The 23,075-nt window shown below is 34.1% G+C and overlaps 1 protein-coding gene across 2 annotated transcripts in view; it reads right to left on the minus strand.

The window, feature by feature from the left end:
• LOC306800142 (solute carrier family 12 member 7-like) overlaps positions 1 to 23,075 on the minus strand; it is a 56,742-nt gene that overhangs the window by 14,976 nt on the left and 18,691 nt on the right. For both annotated transcript variants that reach the window (XM_079301988.1, XM_079301989.1), the window contains exons 6-18: positions 22,321 to 22,451; positions 19,994 to 20,235; positions 17,531 to 17,742; positions 15,198 to 15,365; positions 13,705 to 13,803; positions 12,989 to 13,046; positions 10,840 to 11,014; positions 9,353 to 9,471; positions 8,571 to 8,669; positions 6,969 to 7,088; positions 5,198 to 5,302; positions 2,936 to 3,104; positions 136 to 331 (exon numbers count right to left, since the gene is read on the minus strand). In XM_079301988.1, coding sequence (XP_079158114.1) covers positions 136 to 331; positions 2,936 to 3,104; positions 5,198 to 5,302; positions 6,969 to 7,088; positions 8,571 to 8,669; positions 9,353 to 9,471; positions 10,840 to 11,014; positions 12,989 to 13,046; positions 13,705 to 13,803; positions 15,198 to 15,365; positions 17,531 to 17,742; positions 19,994 to 20,235; positions 22,321 to 22,451 — 1,893 coding nt within the window. The remainder of the gene's footprint in view (positions 1 to 135; positions 332 to 2,935; positions 3,105 to 5,197; positions 5,303 to 6,968; positions 7,089 to 8,570; positions 8,670 to 9,352; positions 9,472 to 10,839; positions 11,015 to 12,988; positions 13,047 to 13,704; positions 13,804 to 15,197; positions 15,366 to 17,530; positions 17,743 to 19,993; positions 20,236 to 22,320; positions 22,452 to 23,075) is intronic.

Genomic DNA, 23,075 nt, shown 5'->3' on the forward strand with positions numbered 1-23,075 from the left:
CTGAGAAAACCCACTCCAGTTAAAACCAGATATGAATAAATACTCAGTTGTCAGTAGCACTTTCCTCCACACAGCAAATACACTAGTTACAGAGTTGAATTGCAAATGCAAATGAGAAAGTCAATAAACACATACCAACAAAATTTTTCCATGAGAAACGATTTTCTGTCTGCTTCCACGACTGTGGCCATGCCATCAGGACTGTGTTGTGTTTCATACCTCCTAGACCAGCTGACTGAATCAAATAGGATATTCCATCTCTGAAGCTGGGAGATACCACAATCTGGCAAAATCCTTTAGTCTTTTCTACACTCATTAAGGCCTTAACATTCTGCAATAGGAAAATTACACATATAGGGAAATACAAATCATCAACACTGATAATTAACACCAGAGGAAGTAACAACATTAAATAACAGCAAAACTTTATCAACAATGTATAACCAACATGAAGAAATCACTAATTCCAAAAGACTGAGCATGATCCTGTGAAAACTAGACCCCAAATTGCTACCACCCCAAAAGGCACACACAGTTTTTTTCTTTATTTTAGTTATTCAGCCTTTCATTTCCAAAGAAGAATGAACAAGACATGAGTAAAAACACATGAATATAAATGAAGTAACACTGCTTCAGGTAAAGTCAAAACCAGTGACTGACAAAACAACATATGGTTGGAATGATCAGTCCTTTCTTTTAGAATTGGAAGAATTTGGAAGTGTGATGCCAAGTACTTAAGAAGAGGCTGCCAAAGTTCCTTAAATACCTTTGACATTAAGAGGATGATTATTTATCAGCTTCCATCATGGAAAAACAGATGTGCAGGAGAAAATTGGAAGCACTGTCCAAATAATGACAAGATAAACAGATTAAATATCCCATGCCCCTTGAATTCAGAATGGCTCTCCTCTGCTTAAACACTGACAAACATGAAGACACATTTTCAGATAACTTAAAAGAAGCATTCAAACCAGTATCAAGCTTGATGAGGGAATATGAGCTTTGGCATTTATTATTTTCTGATTAAATAACTTTAAAATCCCCCATCATCATCAGTGACTTATGTGGGAGATCAACACGTTTCAGAACGAAGAACTAACACATAAATATTTTGAATTTTACAAAAAACAAAATTTGTCAAAAATCATCAGGAACAGATTGAATCACAGAGTGCCAGGCACTGCCTCAGTGTGCCTTCACATTAGAAACTCTATTTGACAGAGAAAAAAAGAGTCTTCAGAGAATTTGCTAGCAAAGATAGTGAGTCTGTGCAAATAATATCTGTGAGGATTTATCAGTTTAAATAGATGGGTTTTTTTAAAAGACAGAAGAAATCTTTATTTCCTACAGGTCTCCTAGAAACACATTTTAGTTTCAATTTTCCAGAATCAATGAGGCCTCCAGATGCTGAAACTTTTACAATTCATCTTCATCTCCATTTTAAAAGCAATAGTTTCCTGAATCTTAACGCCAGGTCTGCCTTTCTAGAGAAGCCATGGATTAGGCCTCCCTTAAACTCATTCATTTTCCCTCTCCCAGAAAAACAGCTAAGTTAGGCAATCTACAAATAACAAATTCTTGTGGATAAATAGTTTTTCTTTAAAGGGTTTTTTTTTTTTTCCTGTTTCATTTCATAGGCCTGATTTTGTATTCTTTGTCTTGTTGTCTACTCATACATGTTGATAGCAACAGCTTAATAACAACTATTTTCACAATATACCATAGCTGGACTTTTCACTGGTCTCTTAGAACCTTTTCATATGATATCAAATAGGCCATCTGTTATTTTTTGTTATTTTGTTATTTTAAAAACCACTATGGATAAGCCTGAGTACCAAGAGGAAGAAAAAAGAAAACTCTGAGGAAATGGGCAGTTAGCTATTTTGCTAGTCCATTTCAAGACTATAAATGCTCATCTATTTAAGAGATACCAGGTCTGAAAAAAATCACAGGGGTTTTTACACAGCTTTGAAGACTGCTTGGGTCAAAAAAGTAGACATAACTGGTACTCTTTTGAACAACACTGCAGAAATTAACCAATATGGAAGATGTAACAACAATCAAAACCTACTTTTGGACATTTCAATAAAATACAGGAAACATGATATTTTCTCCAAACTTCCCCACTCTATAAAGATAGGAGTACGAGAATTTGCATAGGTAAGTAAATACAAGTAGTATTATTAAAGAAATACTATAACTAAATTCACTTGTGTTTGTAATCATAGCTGGATGTAATTTTAAATTATATGAAAACTTACTATTTTTTCCTACCTATCCTAATTTCTCTGGAGATATGGTATAAATCAAAAAATAAAATAAAGGATCTCAAGAAGAATCCTGTTCACAGTTTTCCAGCAAATCCTAATTCTCCTATGTATTTCTAGAAGGATGCAAAAATCACATCATGAGGATGATATTTTACCAAACATTTGCATTTGTTACTTAAACATTTTATTTTTTTTGTTAAATAAACGCTTTTTTCTTTATAAGGTAATTTTGTTAAAACTTGGTGGGTTTGGTGTTTTGATGTTGATGTTGGTTTTTGTGTGCATTTTTGTTTTGTTGTGGATTTGAGGGATTTTTCTTTTGTTTGTTTGTTTTGTTGGTTTTTGGTTTTGTTTTGGGGATCAGGGTTTGTTTGTTGTTTTTTTTAATGTAATTTAATTGTAAGCCCAGGGCTCTCGATACTAAAGAAAAAGCTAGGAAGTATCAGCATTGTCTCATCCTATTACAAAAATATTTTAAAACATTTTGCTACATACACCAATTTATTCTTTTTATATAATCACTGATTGTGTTCAAAGCGAAAATAGATGTTTTATCCAATATTTTACAAGTCTGTTCTCATTCAACGTAAGAGTTATCCAGCTCCAGATTCAATATTTAAATACTAATGTAAATTACAAGTATTTGCAAGCTCTCTTTTACATACCTGTTCAGCTTTCTGAGTTTCTGTACATTTATCTAAGTAGATTCCCTGAAGCACAGAACCCACAATAGTCAGTCCTTTACCAGCCTTCAACTGAGAGGTAAAAGAAAGCAATCTAGGGTGTTTCACTAACTGCTCATTATCCAAGTTTAACAAGACCAAGAGTTGAGGTCTGCCAAACAAAGGGAGGAAAAAAAAACCATTTAGTGCACACATACACATTAAGAAGAACTGGAAAATTAAAATTAACAATTAATAAAATGGGGATTAATTGCTTAATTCAATGGCAAACAGCCAACTCCTAAGTAGGTAAGCCATAATTTGCAATAGCAACAAAAGTTCAGGTATGAAATACATAACCCATCACAATGTCATTTTGGAAAGCTCCCTAAAAGACCTGTTTTACCAAGAAAATTATAAAGTCACTCTTCCAATGTCATCTGGTGCAATCTTCTGCTTGAAATTACTTGACACTGAATGCCACCACATTGTTTACTGCTTTATTCAGCTGGATTTGGAAAACCTCTACGAACAGACCTCTGGGTCACCTCTTCAATGCCTAATTATTTTATCATGTTCTCTTATTCTCCTACCCTAACCTGCTGTAAGAAATCTGACCCCATCTTCTTAGTAACCCTCTTTTAAGTTTTGCACGTTTATAAGCTAGTTGTAACAGCTTTTAGGCTCCTCTTCATCCTTCTCCAAGCTGAATAACCACAGCTCCCCTCAGTCTGTCCCCAGAGGAGAGATGCTCCTGTGCTCCAACCATCATCTGTGGTCGTATCTACTCAAGTTTGTCATTCCTACATCACGGTACATAAACATGGAAGAAATATTCTAGATGTATTCTAATGAGTGCTAAACAAAAAGAAATATCTCCCAGTGTATTTACTTCTCAATGTATTACCTATCCTCCTGTCAATAATGTCCAGCATGCCATTGCCCAGACACACTGTTGAATTTCTGTCTATTGGGAACCAGCAGGTTTTTTCTACCAGAGCAGCTTCCCAGTCTTGTATCACTGCTCTGAATATGCCTGTGCAGGTACTGAACTTGCAGTTAATCCTTCTGGATTTTCATTATTTTCTTAATGACCCATCCCTCTACATGTGTAGGTCCATACAAAAGGACAGTCAACCCCTTAATCATGCCAAGAGTACCCAAAGTTCAGTTTCAACTGTATACTAGATAAGGATGCACTCTATTTCCTTTAATCAATATGCAATTGAATTACTTTTCCCAAATAACCATTTAATACTTTTCCTGTCATTGCTACAAATTTAGAAGACTGATTACAAGTTGGATCATACTTCTTACCTCAGAACTAGCACAGTTTAAGATGCAACAAGATGGTTCAGTTCCAGCAATTACATTGACACAGTAGAAAGATACCTCATTTGGAACTGAAGCAGTCAAATATTTAACAGGATTGTCAACACCATATTATATTGGTGTATCTGAGATGCCAAGTTCATCAGTCCCAGGAAAAATGGTAAAATAATGCCATCATACTGAAGGACAACAGAACACTGCATGTGCATGCACCCCATGATACTATCACTGAGCAGCGACTAGAATTAAATATCACATTACATACATCAGAAGTGATAATGTGGAAATGTCCTTAATTTTTAAATGGTAAGTAATTTTTTAATGTTGGTTTTGAGGAAAATTAAATTTTACAAGTGAAAAAAAAATACATTGTAAAAACAGTAGTGGACATCTAACTCCACTACAGTGAAATGTGAGATTTTGTTTTAATGGCATCTACGCAATTTAGAAAGTGCTACTATTGAATGAAGCTATATAAAAATGAATATCACAAAAATGAATTTAAACAAATAAAGAGTCCTCTGTAGACTTGTACAATATATATCAGAAGGAACATATATAAAATTTAAAAAAAAAAAATGCACTTATGGAATTGCAGTGTTCCTTCTGTAGAGACAGTAAGATTCAAAATAACTGTTTCTTTGAATCTGAAAAGCCTGTAAATAATCAAACATTACAATTCTTCTGCACTTTTAAAAACCATGTCAACACCATATGGATTTAAGTTCAAAGTTGATTAGATGCTGACCACAAGACATATTCCATTTCAGTGAAACAGTAGTATCGCAATGACATCACTGCCATGCCCAAGTTAAAACATTATTTTAAAGGTGAATTCCACTTTATCTTTACTTCACTGCTTTTCCAGCAGTATTCCAAATATATACCAAATATTTCAAGAAATAATTGACCCCAAAAGACACAGGACTCTACCTCCAGTTCTTGGTGTGAGGAGGACCATCTTCAACACGAAGCAAAGCATAGCGAGCTGCATTCAGGGACAGTCCTCGGATTCCATCGCCCCATTCCTTTTCCGCTCTTCAGGACACAAAAGGATTCAATTAACAGGGTCGCATTTATTCATACAAATCAAGTACTTTTTCTTATGTAAAAAATGCTCACTCTTTTTTTGTATGAAAACACCTTGTCTTATAGACTTAAAGCAAGATTGAAGACTAACTAAGGTGAAACAGTTCCAGACCCCTTCAAGGTAATTTTTTCTGTATTTATAAATGTTTACTATGGTCTAGTTTATTTATTCTTCAGAAGCATTTTTGCAATGGTGAGAGCGATTTAAGTTGCTTTTTAGCACTAGAATGAATAAGTGAAGGATACTTAAAGGGAATTATTTTAAAGCAACAAAATTAGCAAGTGAAACTTGACTTCACATGGACTAGTATAGCCTATCTTGCCCTCAACCCTACAGCTATAGCCTTCTCCACTTTCTTTCCTTCACAGCTTCTCTCTCAGAAAGCCTAAAGCTACATCCATTCTCCTGACCATTTTCACTCTTCCTACATTTTCCAGTCCTTTTAATTCCAATATACAGTATTGGTGATTAAAAGTGGTCAGGAGAAAGGATTCTATAAATGGCAAGGGGTCCATCTCCCTTGCCCACCTACCCTCCCTCCCTCTAATTTTCACTCATTAATTTTCTCTGAACTTTGCTACCTCTATTAAAGCATCTCCTTCAATAAGTTAAATGTCCTGGTTATGTGCCAACATTTGTAGAACTTACATGTGAATTTGAAGTTATGGATCATTTTAAGTGTGCACATATATATATATATATATATATATATATATATATATGCATGCACGCAGAACTGTTACCATCTAATCTGCCTTCACTAAAATCAGGAAATTAATTTCCTTATCTTTAGCCCAGTAAATGGAGTTGTTATAATCCAGGAAAGCATCTAATCTGGAAATGGAGTTATTAAGAGATGGAGAATCCACAGGGTGGAACACTTTATACCAGCTGATCCACTTAAGAACTGTGCCTAATCACTCATCAAGACAAGTGGCCTAGCTTCAATTTCCTGCTACAAGATCTTACTATTTTCTTTCAGCATAGGATATCTTTTCTTAGAAAGGGATAGCATGCACATTGACTGGTCATAACTACCGGTAGTGTTTGTATATGTTGTTGAGTCAGGGTCTTTTTTGTGTTGTTTGCTGGTTTAATTTTCTGGACTTTTTTTATGAACACAGCATGCTGTTTAAGACTCACAGCTGCTCAGCATGTCCTACAGGTATGACTATCTCTTGACAAATGCACACAATGTAAAGTATGTTGCAATTTAAAGACTAATTCTAGAAAGTAACCAAGTCCACACACATAAAAAATAGAGTTTGAGCTTCTGCACAAGGTAATAATAATTTACAGTTCTGTAATAGCTGCTGCTTGATATTCAGCAGTAATGTTGCTGAAGTACCAAAACACCCTCATCTCTGCTCCAATAAGTTTCCCAGATTTATTGTTTTTAATTTCTGTAAGTTCTCACTGTTGAAAAGTTTGTGACAGAGCTTCCAGAGAAATTCAAATCTGGAAACTTACAACCCTTAACAGAAATCGGATCTTACCTTGTTTCAAAGAATACTATGAACTTTATTACTTCAGTTGTATCTATTTTACACAAGAGAGGTTTTTGCTGAATGGTAAAGATATTAAATATAGAATAAATAAGATATATGGTCTTACCCTCTATATTCTATGTATTTGTATATACATCCTGCGATTAGCATGGCAATCAAAGCATAGTACCAAGAGCAAATGAACATCAAGGCAAGACATAAACTCATCCCCACGAATGAAAGAGTCCTAAAAGAAACCATTTTTTTCCATTTTTTTAAATAGGCATGCAAATGTTCTACAATGATAATTTCTTATTTAAGCTAACTTCCAGAAAGGCCTTTCACCTTCAAAGGCTATTTTTTTAGCTACTATAAAATAAAAAAATACATTGTCCCAATTTTAGCCAATATGAAAAAATTGCATTCAGAACCTTTGCGTGAAATAAATAATGCATCTAAATTAGATATAACAAAAAATTTACTACATTTGTCAGTATTGAAATTTCAGCAAGTAAGGTCAGTTACAAAACACATTATCACTTATTACTGTTGATTTGAATTTAAGCTAAAAAAATTCAAATAATAATAAACAACTTTGTTACTTGCAGCAAAAATAGTCGATTAGTTTAAATTCAATTTGACTCATCAATTCTATTCTTCACTTCTGTTGTGGCCTGTCCCTTGGCCAGTAACACAAGCAAATAGAATACAGAAAACAATCTTCTAAAGGTTACAAAGAAGAATTGACTGTAAGCTGAAAAACATTACAAAAGTAGTTCCAAACTTAAGTCTATATGTCTGGTTTATCCACACTTAACAAATATAAATGTAAATCATCTCAAAATGCACAGTTTTGTGGATACTTCTAGTCATATAAAATCTCCCAAATTCATTTTCACCCAATTTCCAAGTTAGAGCTAACTTTGCCTATATTGACAGTGTCAATATAGTCAGCTTTGGCTTGGTACCTTTAGTCTGGTACTTTAGTGCACCAAGTTCAATTTTAAACTAAGGCAATGCTTTGTACCAGTTCTGAGGACATCAGTTTTGTAGTTACTTAACTTTCACTCAAAAAATAAAATGCCATCCCAATTCCAGCTGAACATTCCAACAGCTGCTTTGGCTAGAAGTAGTCACACAGTGAGTCAGCTGCCTCACTGATGTCTCTGAGAAAAATATAAAATTGAATTGCTGCCAAATATATGTATTTGGAGGGTTAGGTGTCAAACTAGCACACAATTACTGAGCAGATTTGACAAGTTTTTTTCAAAGCTAAAACTGCAACATTTTATTTTCACTTAACTCTTTAAAAGCAAAAATCATAAGGAACTCTTAAATCCTAGAAGCACTCCAGCTTACCTACTAAATGCTCTAGTATTTAAAGTTACTTCAGCATTAAAATTTCTCAATAAAATTATTTTTAATTAAATTATGTACTTTTAACATACAGTTTAAAAAAATCAAGAAGCTTCCCAATCTTAGTTTGAGGTATTAAAACTCATCCTGCAACCCCTTTCCAAACTATCTATGTTAGCCACATGTTTTCATGATCACTGTTATTACTATGGAGCTATTCTAAACACAGGAAAACAATTGATGCTCTTATATAGTGCATGAATCATAATTCATTTAAATCAGAAAGGAGATTTGTTTCATTATTGCAATAAAATAAACAATTTAAGGCTGCATAGTTAGTTTTAACCCTTCTGAGTGCAGAAATATTCCCTACCAGTGGTAATACTTGAAACGAGGTCTCCAGTTGGGAGTTCGCAAAAGCGTCTGAACTGCACAAGCCAGATTTACAAACATATAGCACATAAGGAAAAACCTGTTAAGAAAGGAAGAGCATTTCCTAATGAGAAATGTACTAGATGTGCATAAAAATATAAACACAGTCCAAAAAAGGGAAGGAAGGTGTCCATTTTCTTGTACACTATGTTCCCAGTGGTCAAGAGAATACAAAGATAAACATTAAGATTATTTACAGAATATTAGTCCTCAAAATATGGCATTACCACAATATAGAGCCTCAAACATAAAAATTTTGAGACAAAATATGGCAAATAACTGACAAACATGGTGCATCATTTTTGGCTGAGATAGAGTTCATTTTCTTCTCTTTCTATAGTAGCTCAGATAATATCATGTTCTAGACAAAGTCAAGAAAATTAAATTCTATTCATATTCTAAAATACTGTATGTCTGTCTCTGTTAGATGTGCTTGACCCAAAATAGCAGTAATTGCTATTTTTAAATCCAAGTTTTTTAAAAGTTGAACATATTTTTATTAGCATTCCAGACCTCTGTCATGGAAAAATTTTTTTGTACCTAGAAATTAGTTTAGCCATAACATTTTGTTCATTCATGTTATATCCAGGATGTAGTAGGAATATAATCTGCTAGAAAACAAAGTCCAACATGTATTATTGCAAAAAGAAAAGTAATTACCTAGTAATTTTAAAAGAAAATACTATTTAACTTAAGAATACAAAACACCACGCTCATACTTACATTGAAAGAATCGGTGCTACACTGTCCAATGAAGCTATCAAAATTCCTATTTCACAAATACCAGCAGTGAGGAGCAGAGCCCAAGTTGGTTCTCCATTTGCTTTTCCATGACCAAATATCTAGTTCAATTCAAGTTTACAGTAAGACCAGGGAAAGCTGTTCATTATACAGTAATAAACTATGGTGCAAATCATGAACTAACTTATTCAGTTCTAACTGGAACTAAAAGTAGTTATTAGTTACAAAGGAAAATCATGCAATCTATTCTATGAAAAGCCAAAACTAAAATTGCGAAACACACATATGAAATATGCTTACTAAAGTAAGCAACGACTACATAACATTAAAGTCCTACAGCAGCTGTTGTTGAAATATTCTTAAATCAAGCACTTTTCGTAACACAGAAATTAGGTGACAATTCAGTACTTATCAATATAATATTGACCCTTAAAGAGAAATTAGATAAGACTATGATTCTGCACAGAGCCCTACCAAAAACCCTTTTACATGTGGTAGTTGCCTTTGTTGAGAATTCTGTACAACTGTACTGGTGACAGATGGCAAAATACTTTGCCTGAGGTTCCAGTGATATTTATTCTCTTCCATATTCTTCCATTCAATTACAGAAATTAAGTCCTCATTCACTTTCCATGCTGTCTTCTTCTTTTAGCTTCCTGTGATCCATCAATTTTCCTATTACATTAAAATTCCATTTTTTTCTACTCAAGTTTCAAGTCTTTTGGGTTTTTTTCTTAAATATGTCATACTCTTGCTACTCTAATAATCTCCTTGCATTTCCTTGATTGTCCATGCCATATCACTGCAATACAGCAAGTGCATCCTGAAGTGTCAAATCCCTCTCTAAAATATCCTACTTCTATTCAATTCTCATTCACTTCTCAAACCAAAAATCATTCCTTTCAATTCTTCATTCCTTTCAAGTTTAACTCTGAAGACATGTAATCAAAATGTCACCCTCTCTCTACCAAATTTTTGCTTCAGGCAAAAGTAGATTTTTCTTGTTTCTCCTTCTCTCTACTACCCAGAAATTATGACTTATTGCATTATAACCCTTTTCCGTTGACAAATCTAACTCCACCACTACTCAGCCCTAGCATACTTAGTGTATTTATTTCCTGTTACAGATACAGATAGTCTTGAAGTCTTGAGGCAAGCTTTCAAATTCCAAACTTCACCATAAAGATCACAGCTTTGCTCTACAGATACTATTATATTTTGGAGTTTTATTTACTTATTTTTAACTCAAGCGTAGTTGCCTAGGTCTTGCAGAAGCAGCCCAGCAAGAATTCTCTCATCATCTTCTGTTTGCCAGCTCCTTATTTTGAGAAAAATAATTTATTTCTTCTTAAAACATGCACAGAGAAATAACGTGTCTTTTGTTGGTGTTTTTGGTTGGTTTTTTTTTTTTTGTCAAAATAGAAGCTACATTAGAAGTACTGTAACAACAAGAGCAAAAAAAATCTCACTTGAATAAAGGGTACAATGCCATCTCTTGCAATGGCCTGCAGCAGCCGGGGTGCACCAGTGAGACTCTGGAGACCAGCACCACAAGTTGAAAAGAATGAACCAATCACAATAACCCATGGAGAAGGCCAGGCCAGTGTACCAACCACCAGATTTCCTTTAACTGCTTCTCCAAACCTTAGGAAAGAACAGGGAAAACCAAAATAATTTAAAAAATAATAAAAATAATAATAATCAGTAAGCACTAAAATCACTTTTATTATAGCTTTAACACCCACATTTCAATCCTTCTGGACAACAGTGCTTTTTAACAATAAACACTATGCTACAGTACACACTATAGGATTTCCCTGTCAAGCAATCTCTCTTTATTGTGCTGTTCTAAAGAAGACATTTTAATCAATTCACATTAAGTGCTGCCTCTAAGTAGATATGCAGTAATTATCAGATATATTGGCAAATTTTTCTGAATTAACAGCAATAGCAGGAGTATGTACATATGTACCTTACAGATCCTTATGACAGCTAGGAACTAGTTTGCAGAAATCAGTTCCACTACAAATACAAGTAAACTCTGAGGCATAAGCAGGAGATTCACAAAAAGTATTAGCCTTTCCTTTTAAAAATGTGGCACTGACATGCAACAAGTAAACAGAGAAATTACTAGACACAACCATATTGAGTTTTCCACATCTTATGGCTGTTGTGCAACCTGATGCAATTTTTAATTTACTACAGCAAACAAGTGGGTAGAAATCAGGAAGACGTGCTTTCATTACAGTCATGAGTGTCCCATCCAATACTACCTCCACTTTTTTTTTTTAGATACCTAACTTCAGTTACTTAAATATATTGAAGAGGTCCCCTCTCAGCTGTCTCTTCTTAAGGCTGAGCAGGCTCAGTTCCCTCAGCCTTTCTTCATAAGAAGATGCTCCAATACCTTTATCACCTTCATAGCCCTCCACTGGGCCTCCAGAGGCTCCAAGTCTCTCATGTTCTGAAGAACCCAGAAATGAACACAGCACTCCAAATGGCCCTGGCCTTACCAGAGCTGAATAGAGGGGCAGAATCACCTCCCTTGACCTGCTGCCAATGTTCTTCCTCCTAAAGCAAATCAGGATTACACTGGTCTTCTTGGCCACAAGGACATACCACTGGTCCAATACAGAACCCTGGGGGACACCACTAGTTACAGCCTAGTAACTATCCAACTGTCTGTCACTGATCATGACCCTCTGGGATTTGCCAGTCAGCCACTTCTCAATCCACCTCACTGTCCACAGTTCTTGAGTTTGCCTATAAGGATACTGTGAGAGACACTGTCAAAAGCCTTTCATGGATCCCCTGCTGCTTCCTATATTAGTTTCCTTAGAATCCAGCTTCTAAATTATGGTTTTCCTTCTAGACTAATGAATTAAGTTGTCTCAGCATCAACTTCACCACCTTTTAAACCATACCCCAATGACACTGTTTTATCACCATAAGCAAACATGGGTCTCAGCAGAAAAGAGAACAAAACACCAACAAGAAAACAATTGTGAAAGGTGACAATGGTTTCATATTAACCAACTTCTCCTAATGGAGAAATTGATCAGAATCTGGAGATTCTCTTCATACTTATGTCCATCCCATTTATTCCCTTCATTCAGGTAATTAACATGATTGAAAATCGACATGACTCCTGATGTACTGCTGAGATTTCAAACCAAAAGATAACATGGAAATCATGTCTAGTGGAAATCATAGATCTAATGGAGCACTGAAGTCTTATAAACACCCCTTGTCATGCAACTCTCAAATTTTTAAATTTGTTCCTCAAAAACCTATTACTTCTCCCAAAGTAATATCCCCTTATCCCCATCCATAAGCTCTGCAAATACTAATTATGATTTTCTTCATCAAGAACATTTTGTTAGGCTAGTTCAACTGCAGACATTTATGTTAGATTCTGCTTCTGCTTCTTGAAGGCATATAGTCTAATAACCTGACCAGTTTTTGTACCCATCTAAGTTTAACAGACAAGCTTTCCCTCCAGTTTTAAGCTACACAAAAGAAATACGGATATTTCACAGAAGAGCCATTGATAAGTCCTATTAATATAACCTATGATTACATATACTCCATGCAATATTAGAAGTTGAATATACTTACTTATCTCTTAATATTACACCTTCTATACAGGCACCAAACAACACTATACAGGAGAGATCTGTTACTTAGACTGAAGGAAGATTACTCTCTAAAAAATCACGTAGAGGAAATCCCACAATATTTCACCAAGGTATGTCCATGACAATGAAGTATATGTGTATATTTCCTGGTTGCTTTTTTGGGTTTTTTTTGGTTGGTTTTTTTTTTTTTTTTGTTCTTCCTTGCTATGATTTTTTAGTTTATGTTCTTTATGACTGTATTTGATTCACAGTGATTTGTGAAGTATTGGAAGTAGCCAGTTCATTTTTCATGCAACAGAACAGGTATTTTCTCATACAAAGAAGCAAGTACTTGTGTACTCTAGGTTTTGAAGGACCCACAACTTGTATTGCAGGTTGTTTGGTGTAAAATGTGGTTATACTGAGTAAGGTAACAATCTGTCAACTGAAGCCTAAAGCTAAAAACCTTTGGATCACTTGACCAAAGACATCAATTTAAATTTGAAGCACTAGTAGAATATATATTTGTTAATAAAATTTGAGATAAAACTTATAAATAATACTGATATTTTCAACAAATATAAAATATTTCTTTTCAGTTTAGATTTCATTCATTTTATACTCAGGGAACTCTAATGACTTTCCAGTGAAAAGCCTGTTATACCTACAGAATCTACAGAATGCAGACTAGAAAAAAAGTCACCATAAAAAGGATACAAATAAAAGATGTAGTTGAAATAGCTAAAATGGTTCCAGTAGGGATAGATTTCTGAGCATCCTTTAAATCTCCAGATCTGTTTGAACCTGCCATAATACCTTAAAAAGAGACAAAATCTATGTCATAAAATCAATAATAACTCCATGATAATAACTAATAGAATAAGAATATCAAATTTTTAGCCCAATTTAACTCAACTATTAGCAATGGAGCAGGCTACAGAAGTATATTATAATCCCACACAAATCCTTAATTTATACCTTCATTTTATTCAGGAATCTCTGTTGTTACCCACTTGAATAATCAAATCATATAAAAGTCAGTAAAAAGATAGATTTAAAAAAATATATTTTAAGCATTACCCCAGAATCATTCTTGAAGAAATACAAGGAGTAGTAATTTTGCTACTGGAGATGGATGTTATAAATTAATAGGGACTTATTTTTGCAATTTTAGGCAGTGTGACCTGATGCACTAACTTTCTACTAAACAGACCATCATAATGACAATAAAACATAAGCAAGCAAATCAATAAACTAATAAGTAAAGGCTTAGAAGCAAAAAAAAATAGAGAAGGTAAGAAAAAGAATGGTTAGAAAAATCACATGTATGCAGGCATATGAATCAAAAAAGAGAACAGAATTATTTTGTAGCACATACTGTGACAGGAGAGGAAGAAACCTACACTATAATTGATTCTGCCATCTCTCCTAGAATTGACCTGTCCACTGGAAGCAAAAACATGGAAGCTAATGTCAAGATGTTCCAGTGCAAGAACATTGTCAAACTCCATGGAACGAAACATTAACCATAGGTTCAGATATGATAAAATGCTGGTAAGAATCTGAAGTAAAGAAATGGGAACAGTGGGGTTCAAACAGTGAATAGGGATGCTTCCACTTCAAAATGAACTAGCAAAAAGTGATGCAACTTCCTATTGGAGTTCTATTCTGTTACTTGACACTACAATTACTTCAGCTGGGACTTCTGAAGAAAAATGTCTGGTTTTTTCAGTCAAGCATGATTTGAGGAAAATGAAATAGTCTACTCTTGGCAAAAAAGTCTACACAGTTCATGTGGCAAAATAATATTGGACATGTAAACACATCCCAGGCAGTTAACTGGGCAACTTGGACACTGGAAGATTCATTTTAATATAAACTGTTCTCTCATGCCTTTGAAGATTAAGGTGTTATAAAGATATGCACCTTATTTTGAATAAGCACTCAGTAACACATAAGGGTTTTGCTTTCTTTGCAGGCATAGAAATGACCCTTAAACAGATTTCTTAAGTCCTATAACCTCCAAAAGTCATCAGCCATGACCTATGTCTCCCTAGCACCAGAAGGATTTAGGTATATAACCTCAGACACAGAAACTAGCAACAGCATGAATCACCTATGAGATTGATGAAAATGAAAAAATTTCACAGGAATTCTTTTTTCCCAGATATAAGTACACATCCTCACACAAGAAAAATAGTTGCATCTACCTGTCACAGATGGGAAATAAATCCCTACAAGCATTGTGAAGTAGGTCATGATGTCTGTGAAAACATAAGGAAGTCCAGCCATTTTTGAGTCTTCTGATCCAGCAACTGATGGCTGATCTTTCTTCTCAACTATTGATCCTTTTTCTGAATAGGCACTCCAGAGATTATCTGCAAGGTGGGGGAAAAAGCAAAACCAGTGTCATCTCTGTTTCAGGATATCAACTAGTAAGAATGCAGTACTCCTAGGAATCACATGCCTTTTTCTTACACAAAACCCATGACATTTCCAAGTATGATTAATACCAATTGCAACAGGTGGGCATTCCAGTCCTTGCATAAAAATGCAGTAGTGCAAGATGTGTCCTGCAAAGTTTTCTCTTCCATTAAAGGAAAATATAGTTATAGAATTAAATTCTAACATGTCTGTAGAATGAACACTTATATTGCACAGGCACACAGATGTATTGTATTGTGAAAAAATAACAAAACTTATCTCCAGGTTCAGGGAATCTTAGTATATACTAATACTTCTTGTTCTTCTATTTTGAGGAGCATTATGAAAAATAAATGGTACTTAACAGTAATTTGAGTTCTTTGAGACCTTCTATACAGAATAATCCTGGATAACAGTTCAGGATTCAGCTGTTCATGGCAAAAAAATTCCATATGGTAAGACAAGCAGGATAACCAGACTCCAGAAAAATCACTGATAAGCAAAAAAAACCCAGCAGAATATAGCTTGAATTCCCCAACAAACCAAGTATGTTTGAAGACTGATAGGTCAAAGAGCCAGTAACTTTTGAGAGCTTACATTTGTGGAAAACAATGATTTGTGTGCCTTGATAAGAACGTGAGAACAGACCACACTGATCTTTATTTGAAAATGAGACAAGTTGTCCTATCATATATGAGAAAACAAAGTAAGCTTCCACAAGAACGACCATCAGGATGTAACCAGTGCTATCCAGGACACTTAAACAGCCCAAAAATAGGAGCCAGCACCAAGATGAGAGCCTGCTGGCAATTTGTAGTTAATTCAAAGCTGTAGAAGGAAAAAAACTGCAATGATCTTAAAAATAAACTCAACAAAAGAAAACAACACCAAAAAAATAACCCCCACAAAAAAAAGATTCAGTGAGTAAACATAATGGAATTGATGAAATTCACTACAGCTAAGAGCAATGAATACTGAAAAGCATGTCACTCACACTGAGCTTTCAGCTGATTCCTGGTCTTTAGATATCTTAGCATTATGTAAGAATAAATCAGCAAAATATCCTTTCATACAGGATTGCTTGCCCAATGAAACATTAAACAGTGAATGGAACACAAGTACATCTTTCAAAAAAAAAAAAAATAGTTCTCAGCCTGAAACTTCCAAAAAGTAAAAGAACAATTTAAATCCAACAATTTTAACATATAGCTGATTTGTGAGCTGGGGCAGGAAATGTAAAATCATGAAAAATTGTAGATAATATGAATATGGTAAATTATAAAAATCAGAGAACAAACTCTAAGTTATATTTCTTGTAACAAGCAAATAATTTCATTTTTCATTGAGAAAATTACTTATTTTTAAAAAACACACATTCAGATTCAGAGAAGCCTATGTTTCTTTTAGTATCTCTTAATGTATTTGTATACTTTAATTGTGATATTTTAAACAGGAGTACTATAGCAGCAACAATTATCTAGCATCCCTATGTAGCATATTTATATAAACCAAACTTTATTTTCAGGGATGAAAAGGAGAGGTAGCAGAGTATCCACTTCATCCCAGAAACATTATTTGTGTGTGTACAGTACAAATTAATACATATTTAAGATTAACCATTTGACTCAATGCAATTTGAATTCCAAGCTGCCACAACCATACAGATCTGTAAAGAAAAGATTTTGTAGTTTTCTTGGTTTTAATCACTAACTTGTAAACATTGGACAATCCACAGAACTTTATTCTTATTACACCTGTGAACTGGAAACAAGTTCTCCTTCAGGAGAGTTTGAAAATATATTAATGAATGGCTTATTGAAATGTGTGCATACACATTGAAAAAAAAAAAAGTTGCAATAAGCACTTTATAACCTTTTTGATCAAACAATAGCATTGGAAAGAGTATCTATAAAACTCCAATTACCCCCAAATTAAAGCACTTGATACTAAGATGCTAAAGCCAGATGAAATTTTTATAGAAGTATGCTTAAGGTAGCAATCATTCACACAGATTAGGGGTAAAGAAATAGTGGCAGACTAGATCACTATATTACTGAACGGCCATTGGCCAAATTAATAATGTCCAAAAACTTTCAAATCACTGAACTTTCCAACTCACCAGCTAGAACTCCACTCATTACTCCTGGAATTCCTTGAATTTCTGTTACATTATTGCGAATAAAGTAGTCATCACACGTAGCATTAAGCAAAGGACTATCACAGAACAGGCGCCACAAAGGTGTAGTCTTTGTTTCATTATTGCTTTCTGTAAATTTGGCACACACCTCAAAGTTGCGTTTTGACAATGTACGGTTTCCAAGGAGACAGATACTATAAACAAAAAAAAATAAAATCAGTGTTCCTGCAATACAAGGCTGTGGATTAAGCCATTTTTTGTCCATCAGACTTCTTCAGAAACCTAGTATTTACACTATCTTAAGGCCTATACTACATCTACTAAAACAGTATATAGTTTCTACATCTAAAACTATCATCAATAGTCTTCAAAACATGGGTAAAATATTTCTACTTTATGATATTGGCAGCTATTTTGCCTCCTGATTTGTTCTTTAGAAAGTACAATCAATTTAAGCAGCTTGACTACTAACAGTGATCATGAAGCATTCAGTCCTACAAGAAAGAATAAAATTTTAGTAGAAGAAGTAAAATTTAAGTAATACTTAATTAACTTAATTAAAAGACAAGTCTGATGAAGAAAATACAAAAGTAAGATTAATCAAGTAAATCGTGCCATCCCTTTTCTAGCAACTAAAAATTTTAGATTATCCTCAAAAATATTACAATCCAAAAGGTAGGAAATAAGCAAATAAAGTTAAACAGCAAAATTTAACAACAGTGATGGGAGTACAAATTAAAGAATCATATATTTGGGAAGCAAATTATTTCTTTCAGGAATGAAAGAAAATTAGAAAAGCCCGAACAGTTGTCAAAAGCAAATTCATACCAGCACAGAATATTAAGGGTCTAGGTATATTCCTTTGCTAAACTATACAAAAGATGCTTAGGATTCCAGGTTTGTTTTAAAATGGAATGATACATATCTATGAAGACAAAAGAAGGAACATCAAATAAAACATGCAGATTAGGCAGATACACCAGTGCAGCTTCAAGGTATTGCATCACATGGAAATTGAAAAGATTTAACAGAAAACTGTTGCTAAACAGATCATCTTGCCACTTCCCTTGCTTATTTCTCTTTTTAATTGCTACTGATTTGATGACTCAATAGCAGCAGGGTCAAATGATAAAAACAATGGAAACTTCCTTCCGTTTCATTCAACTGGGAGATCTTGAGGTAAACTATTCTACCACCTATACAATGGACAAACTTAATGGAGGTTAGTGATATCAACCTAACTAACCAGCTATGTGGAAGCTGGGTTTTTTTGAGGTTTTTTAACAACTACCATCAGATCAGTCTTATCATTACATAAAACTGCACTTGAGTTTCTCATTTTGAGGCAGACTCTAAATGTAAACCATTATATTTGTAGAAAATAAACTCTTTAAATTTTTCCCCCCAATAGAATAATGAAACAGTAGCAGCCACATTTAAGGTTTCCAGGTAGAGTCTTACCTATGCTACATATCCACATAAACCCTCTTTTACCTATACAGGTGATAAAAACATACTACTATTTCCCCATTGGAAGTTACTGTAAGAAACAGGAGTTTTATTCAGAAATATGTCAACATTATACATGTAAAATCATGTTTCAGAACAGTCCACAAGTACTGTTCTAATGCTGAATTTGTAATGTAATTACCAACACTTCAAAGCAATACTGCATTTGTAATAATCAAACAGCAAAGGATAACTTATTATAAAGTTATCAGCCTATTCTGATCATTTCCTAAGCAATATAATTTTGTTTCCTCTTTCAACAGAAAAAGATGCACAAAAATGCTACTCACATAACTGGGTAAAATGCAACCAATAACTGGAGTAAAGAAATAACTCTTATTGAGCTAAGAATTAAGTACATTGAGGACTTTGAGAAGCAATGTGCCATGCATAACAATTACATTTTATTTTATTAATGGGAAAGTCTTAAACACAAGTGAATTTAAACACTTCAGTGTTTCAATTTTAAGTAGGGAGAAACAGAAGTTTTCAAAATTTCTTTTTTCTTTTAAACTTTCATAACACAAAGTTTAAAAGCATGTTTCTTTCATAACTACAGTTCATAGCTACAATTTTTTGACCTTTTATCTTTATTCCATAGGTCATTTTTTTTAATCTTTAGATAAAGCAGTTACATTTACTGTCAGCAAAACTGACCTTTTTATTCTTTAGGTGTGGATGGAATAACAGCCAGTAATTTTAAACTTCAAAGAACATTTTCTAGAGTTATCATATCTTATGAAAAATGAGAGAAATATTCAGATATGTAACTCAGAATAACAAATGAGCACATTGGTATTCAAACAACACAAACCTACCACTAAAGCCAATATGGTTGTATTTTTAACTTAAAGCATGAAATGGTTACAGTAACTGTTCCCTCCCCACACTTTTTTTTCTTTTAAATAATCCATACAACTTCGATATTGCACTTACGGAAAGTCAGGAGGGTCAAAAGCACTCTTAATAACTCCAGCATATATGGCAATGATGGAAAGAATCACACAGGCAAGGAAGACCAGTGCAAGTTTGTTGACATACTTTACTCCCACAAAAACCACTATTGCCATCAAAATGATAATACACGTTCCATAGACTCTCATGTTGTTCAGCATAGCCTCTGGTTCATCAGCAACATCTGTCACTTTAAATATAGCAGCATTTGGAGTAATATAGGTCTGCAAGAGATAGGGTAAACTATCATGCGTGTAATAATGAACATTTTACTAAGAAATCATTTACTTGAACCACAAAATCTAACCCTCTATACCAGTTTTACTTTCACGGATGAGTTCAGCCATATAATTCAGGCATTTAGAAACTGTAGAGATAAAAGGGAGGAAAAGCCAAGGGTGAAGAAAAACAAGTTTTGAGAATAGGATACACCTTTTGCTCCAGCTTCTTGTTTCCTGTTAAAGAGCTTCCACTCCTCAATTTCATCTGTCTGCCAAACTGGAAAAACTGCTAAGGAATTTGGGGGGGAAAGGAAGTAGCACATGACAAAAACAAAAGAAAAAACCCCAAACCATAAACTAGACTTCCATTGATTGAAACAAAGTATGAAGAATCAAACAAAAGTATAACAAACCAAAAGTGTTCTCAGTATTACAGACCCTATATTATCTTCATAACAGTTTAATCTAAAGTTGCAACAGCACAATGTAAGTTTAGTGTGAAAAAGCTTAGTAATGTGCTAAAACACATTTCAAACAACTGCAATTTCAAACAAGATTCTCTTACAGATCTCTCTTAAATTTTGGTGTGTTCTACCCAAAAAGAAGTTGGAAACTGTTTACAGCACTTATACTGATAAATGCATGTGAGAAGACAAACTGATCTGTAGTTCTGAGACACTAGTGTACTACACTACATAACAATATCTATATTCCTTCTAGCAAAAAAAACCTCTTCTCTGCTCAGCTGCTAGGACTTGAATATTAAGGCTTGAGGCAACTCTAGTCCTTCAAAAAACTACTAAAATTACTATTTTTCAATAATATTATTTCTAAAGGCAAGAAGAAACTTTGAGCAGGAGACTACCAGGATACATTCATAAGCAAAACCCAAAAATAGGCATAGACAATTATTTACCAGAGTTTTCTTAGATTACATTTAAGTTTAATAAATTAATATTGACAAGAATGCTGGAAGAAATTAAAATTGTGACATCATCATGGAAGAAAAAGAAAGCAAGCTAAAAACTTATTAGAGATAGAGTATATATTGCTAGAAAACCCTACACTGTGACACTGCAGAAGTTTCAGGCTCCTTATGGAGGTACTCCAGAAGATTTTCTTGTGGATTTTGTTCTCCTTCTGTTCACAGCCTTTGCCAGGGAAAACCACAGGCAGATGACTGATTCCTATTTCTCCAAATAACCCAGTTGAGGGGAAAAAAAAAAAAAAAACCACTTACAGCCTGTGGCTATGTCAGGGGTCTATTCTGAGGTCTTTGTGAGATCCTGGGCATCATTTTACTTCAAATTCTGTAGCTGAACCCCATCCATTGTTATTAGCAACACAAACCCAGCATGGCTCTAATAGGGAGAGCAGTGCCCCACAATTCAACATATGCTCGTGTTACTATTGTAGATCAGATATGCCAGATCAGATCCCACAAGCAAGCATTAGTGAAGACTATCTCTAATTTACATTTTTAAAAGACTGGATTTGATGACATGGATCATAGTAAGTAACAAGAAAGATTCTGAGTAACTCCTGTGCATATCTTCAATTTCTGATATGATGACCAATTATTGGACCCTCCTGGATGAAACAAAGCCACAGTAGCCAGGCCACTGCCATACAGGCAGCCTTCCACTGCATCTTTGCAAATACATGAAAATTCAAAGCCAGTAGTTTGGAAATGAGGAAGTGGGATAGATTATTATTGCCCCATCAGAGATATGCTCTTCATGTTCTTCACAACTTTTCATTGGGCAGCAGTGAGTTATTGTGGTAATGCTTGTTGATCTAGGCTTGCAGACTATCATTTGGAAAAAGAGGATTTCCTCTTGGTTTGAACATTAAGTAGAATAAATATACATCAAATAGCCTTTAATTTATTTTCATATTACTGGTAAAAATTTAACTTCCTCAAATAGTCCTGAGTAGAGTAAGAATATATATCAACATCCTGAAAATGGAGCATCAAAACATTAACAATCACCAAACTAGAATGCATTTTAGACCATTAAAAACATTCATCAGCAATATCCCAGAACAGCCCAAATACATTTAGTCTTAATAGAAACTAGTACTCACCAATAAAATTTCAATGGTACCAAGAATGTACATTGCTCCTGCAAAGGTTGTGCCCAAGTAGAAACAAAGTCCCACTGCTCCACCAAACTCTGGCCCTAAAGATCTTGAAATCATGTAGTAAGAGCCTCCAGCTGTGAATTTAACAGAACAAAACAAAACAAAACAAAACAAACAAAACAAAACAAAACAAAACAAAACAAAAAAAAAAAAAAAAAAAGAAGAAACAAAACAAACACCTCCAGGTCTTCAGATTAAAAATGGCAGTAGAGAACAAATATTTGAATCATTCAATCAACACAATCAAGATTACCACTCCATGTGTCTCCACTGACATGCTCATGCCAAGACTGTAACCAATATCTATACTATCTGTGCAGTTAGAATGTATGTTTCAAGAATAATATCCCCATGTGCATTTTCTGTGGAACAGAAAGTGAAGACTAAAGAAAGAATTGGAAAAATTCTACCAGCTCAACAGAGGTAAATTAGAAAAGGATATACAGGTATAAATAGATGTGAATGAACTTTTAGCTTCTAACCTTAAGCCATCAAACAATAAATTTTTTTTCTTTATGAGACAAGGACAAAACAGAATATTTTCTACTGGTTATTTCTATTTTCTGTGTATGAAACCATTGCCCCTTTCAATACAGAGCACATGTTTTTAGTGGTGTTTAAAGGTGTTGGGTAGGGATGGATTGCTTTGTTCACTTACATACTATTCACTTTTACCCTAAGTTCTTCAATTCTTCTCA

This window comes from Erithacus rubecula, assembly GCF_903797595.1.
Source record: "Erithacus rubecula genome assembly, chromosome: 3".
Taxonomy (NCBI): Eukaryota; Metazoa; Chordata; class Aves; order Passeriformes; family Muscicapidae; genus Erithacus; species Erithacus rubecula.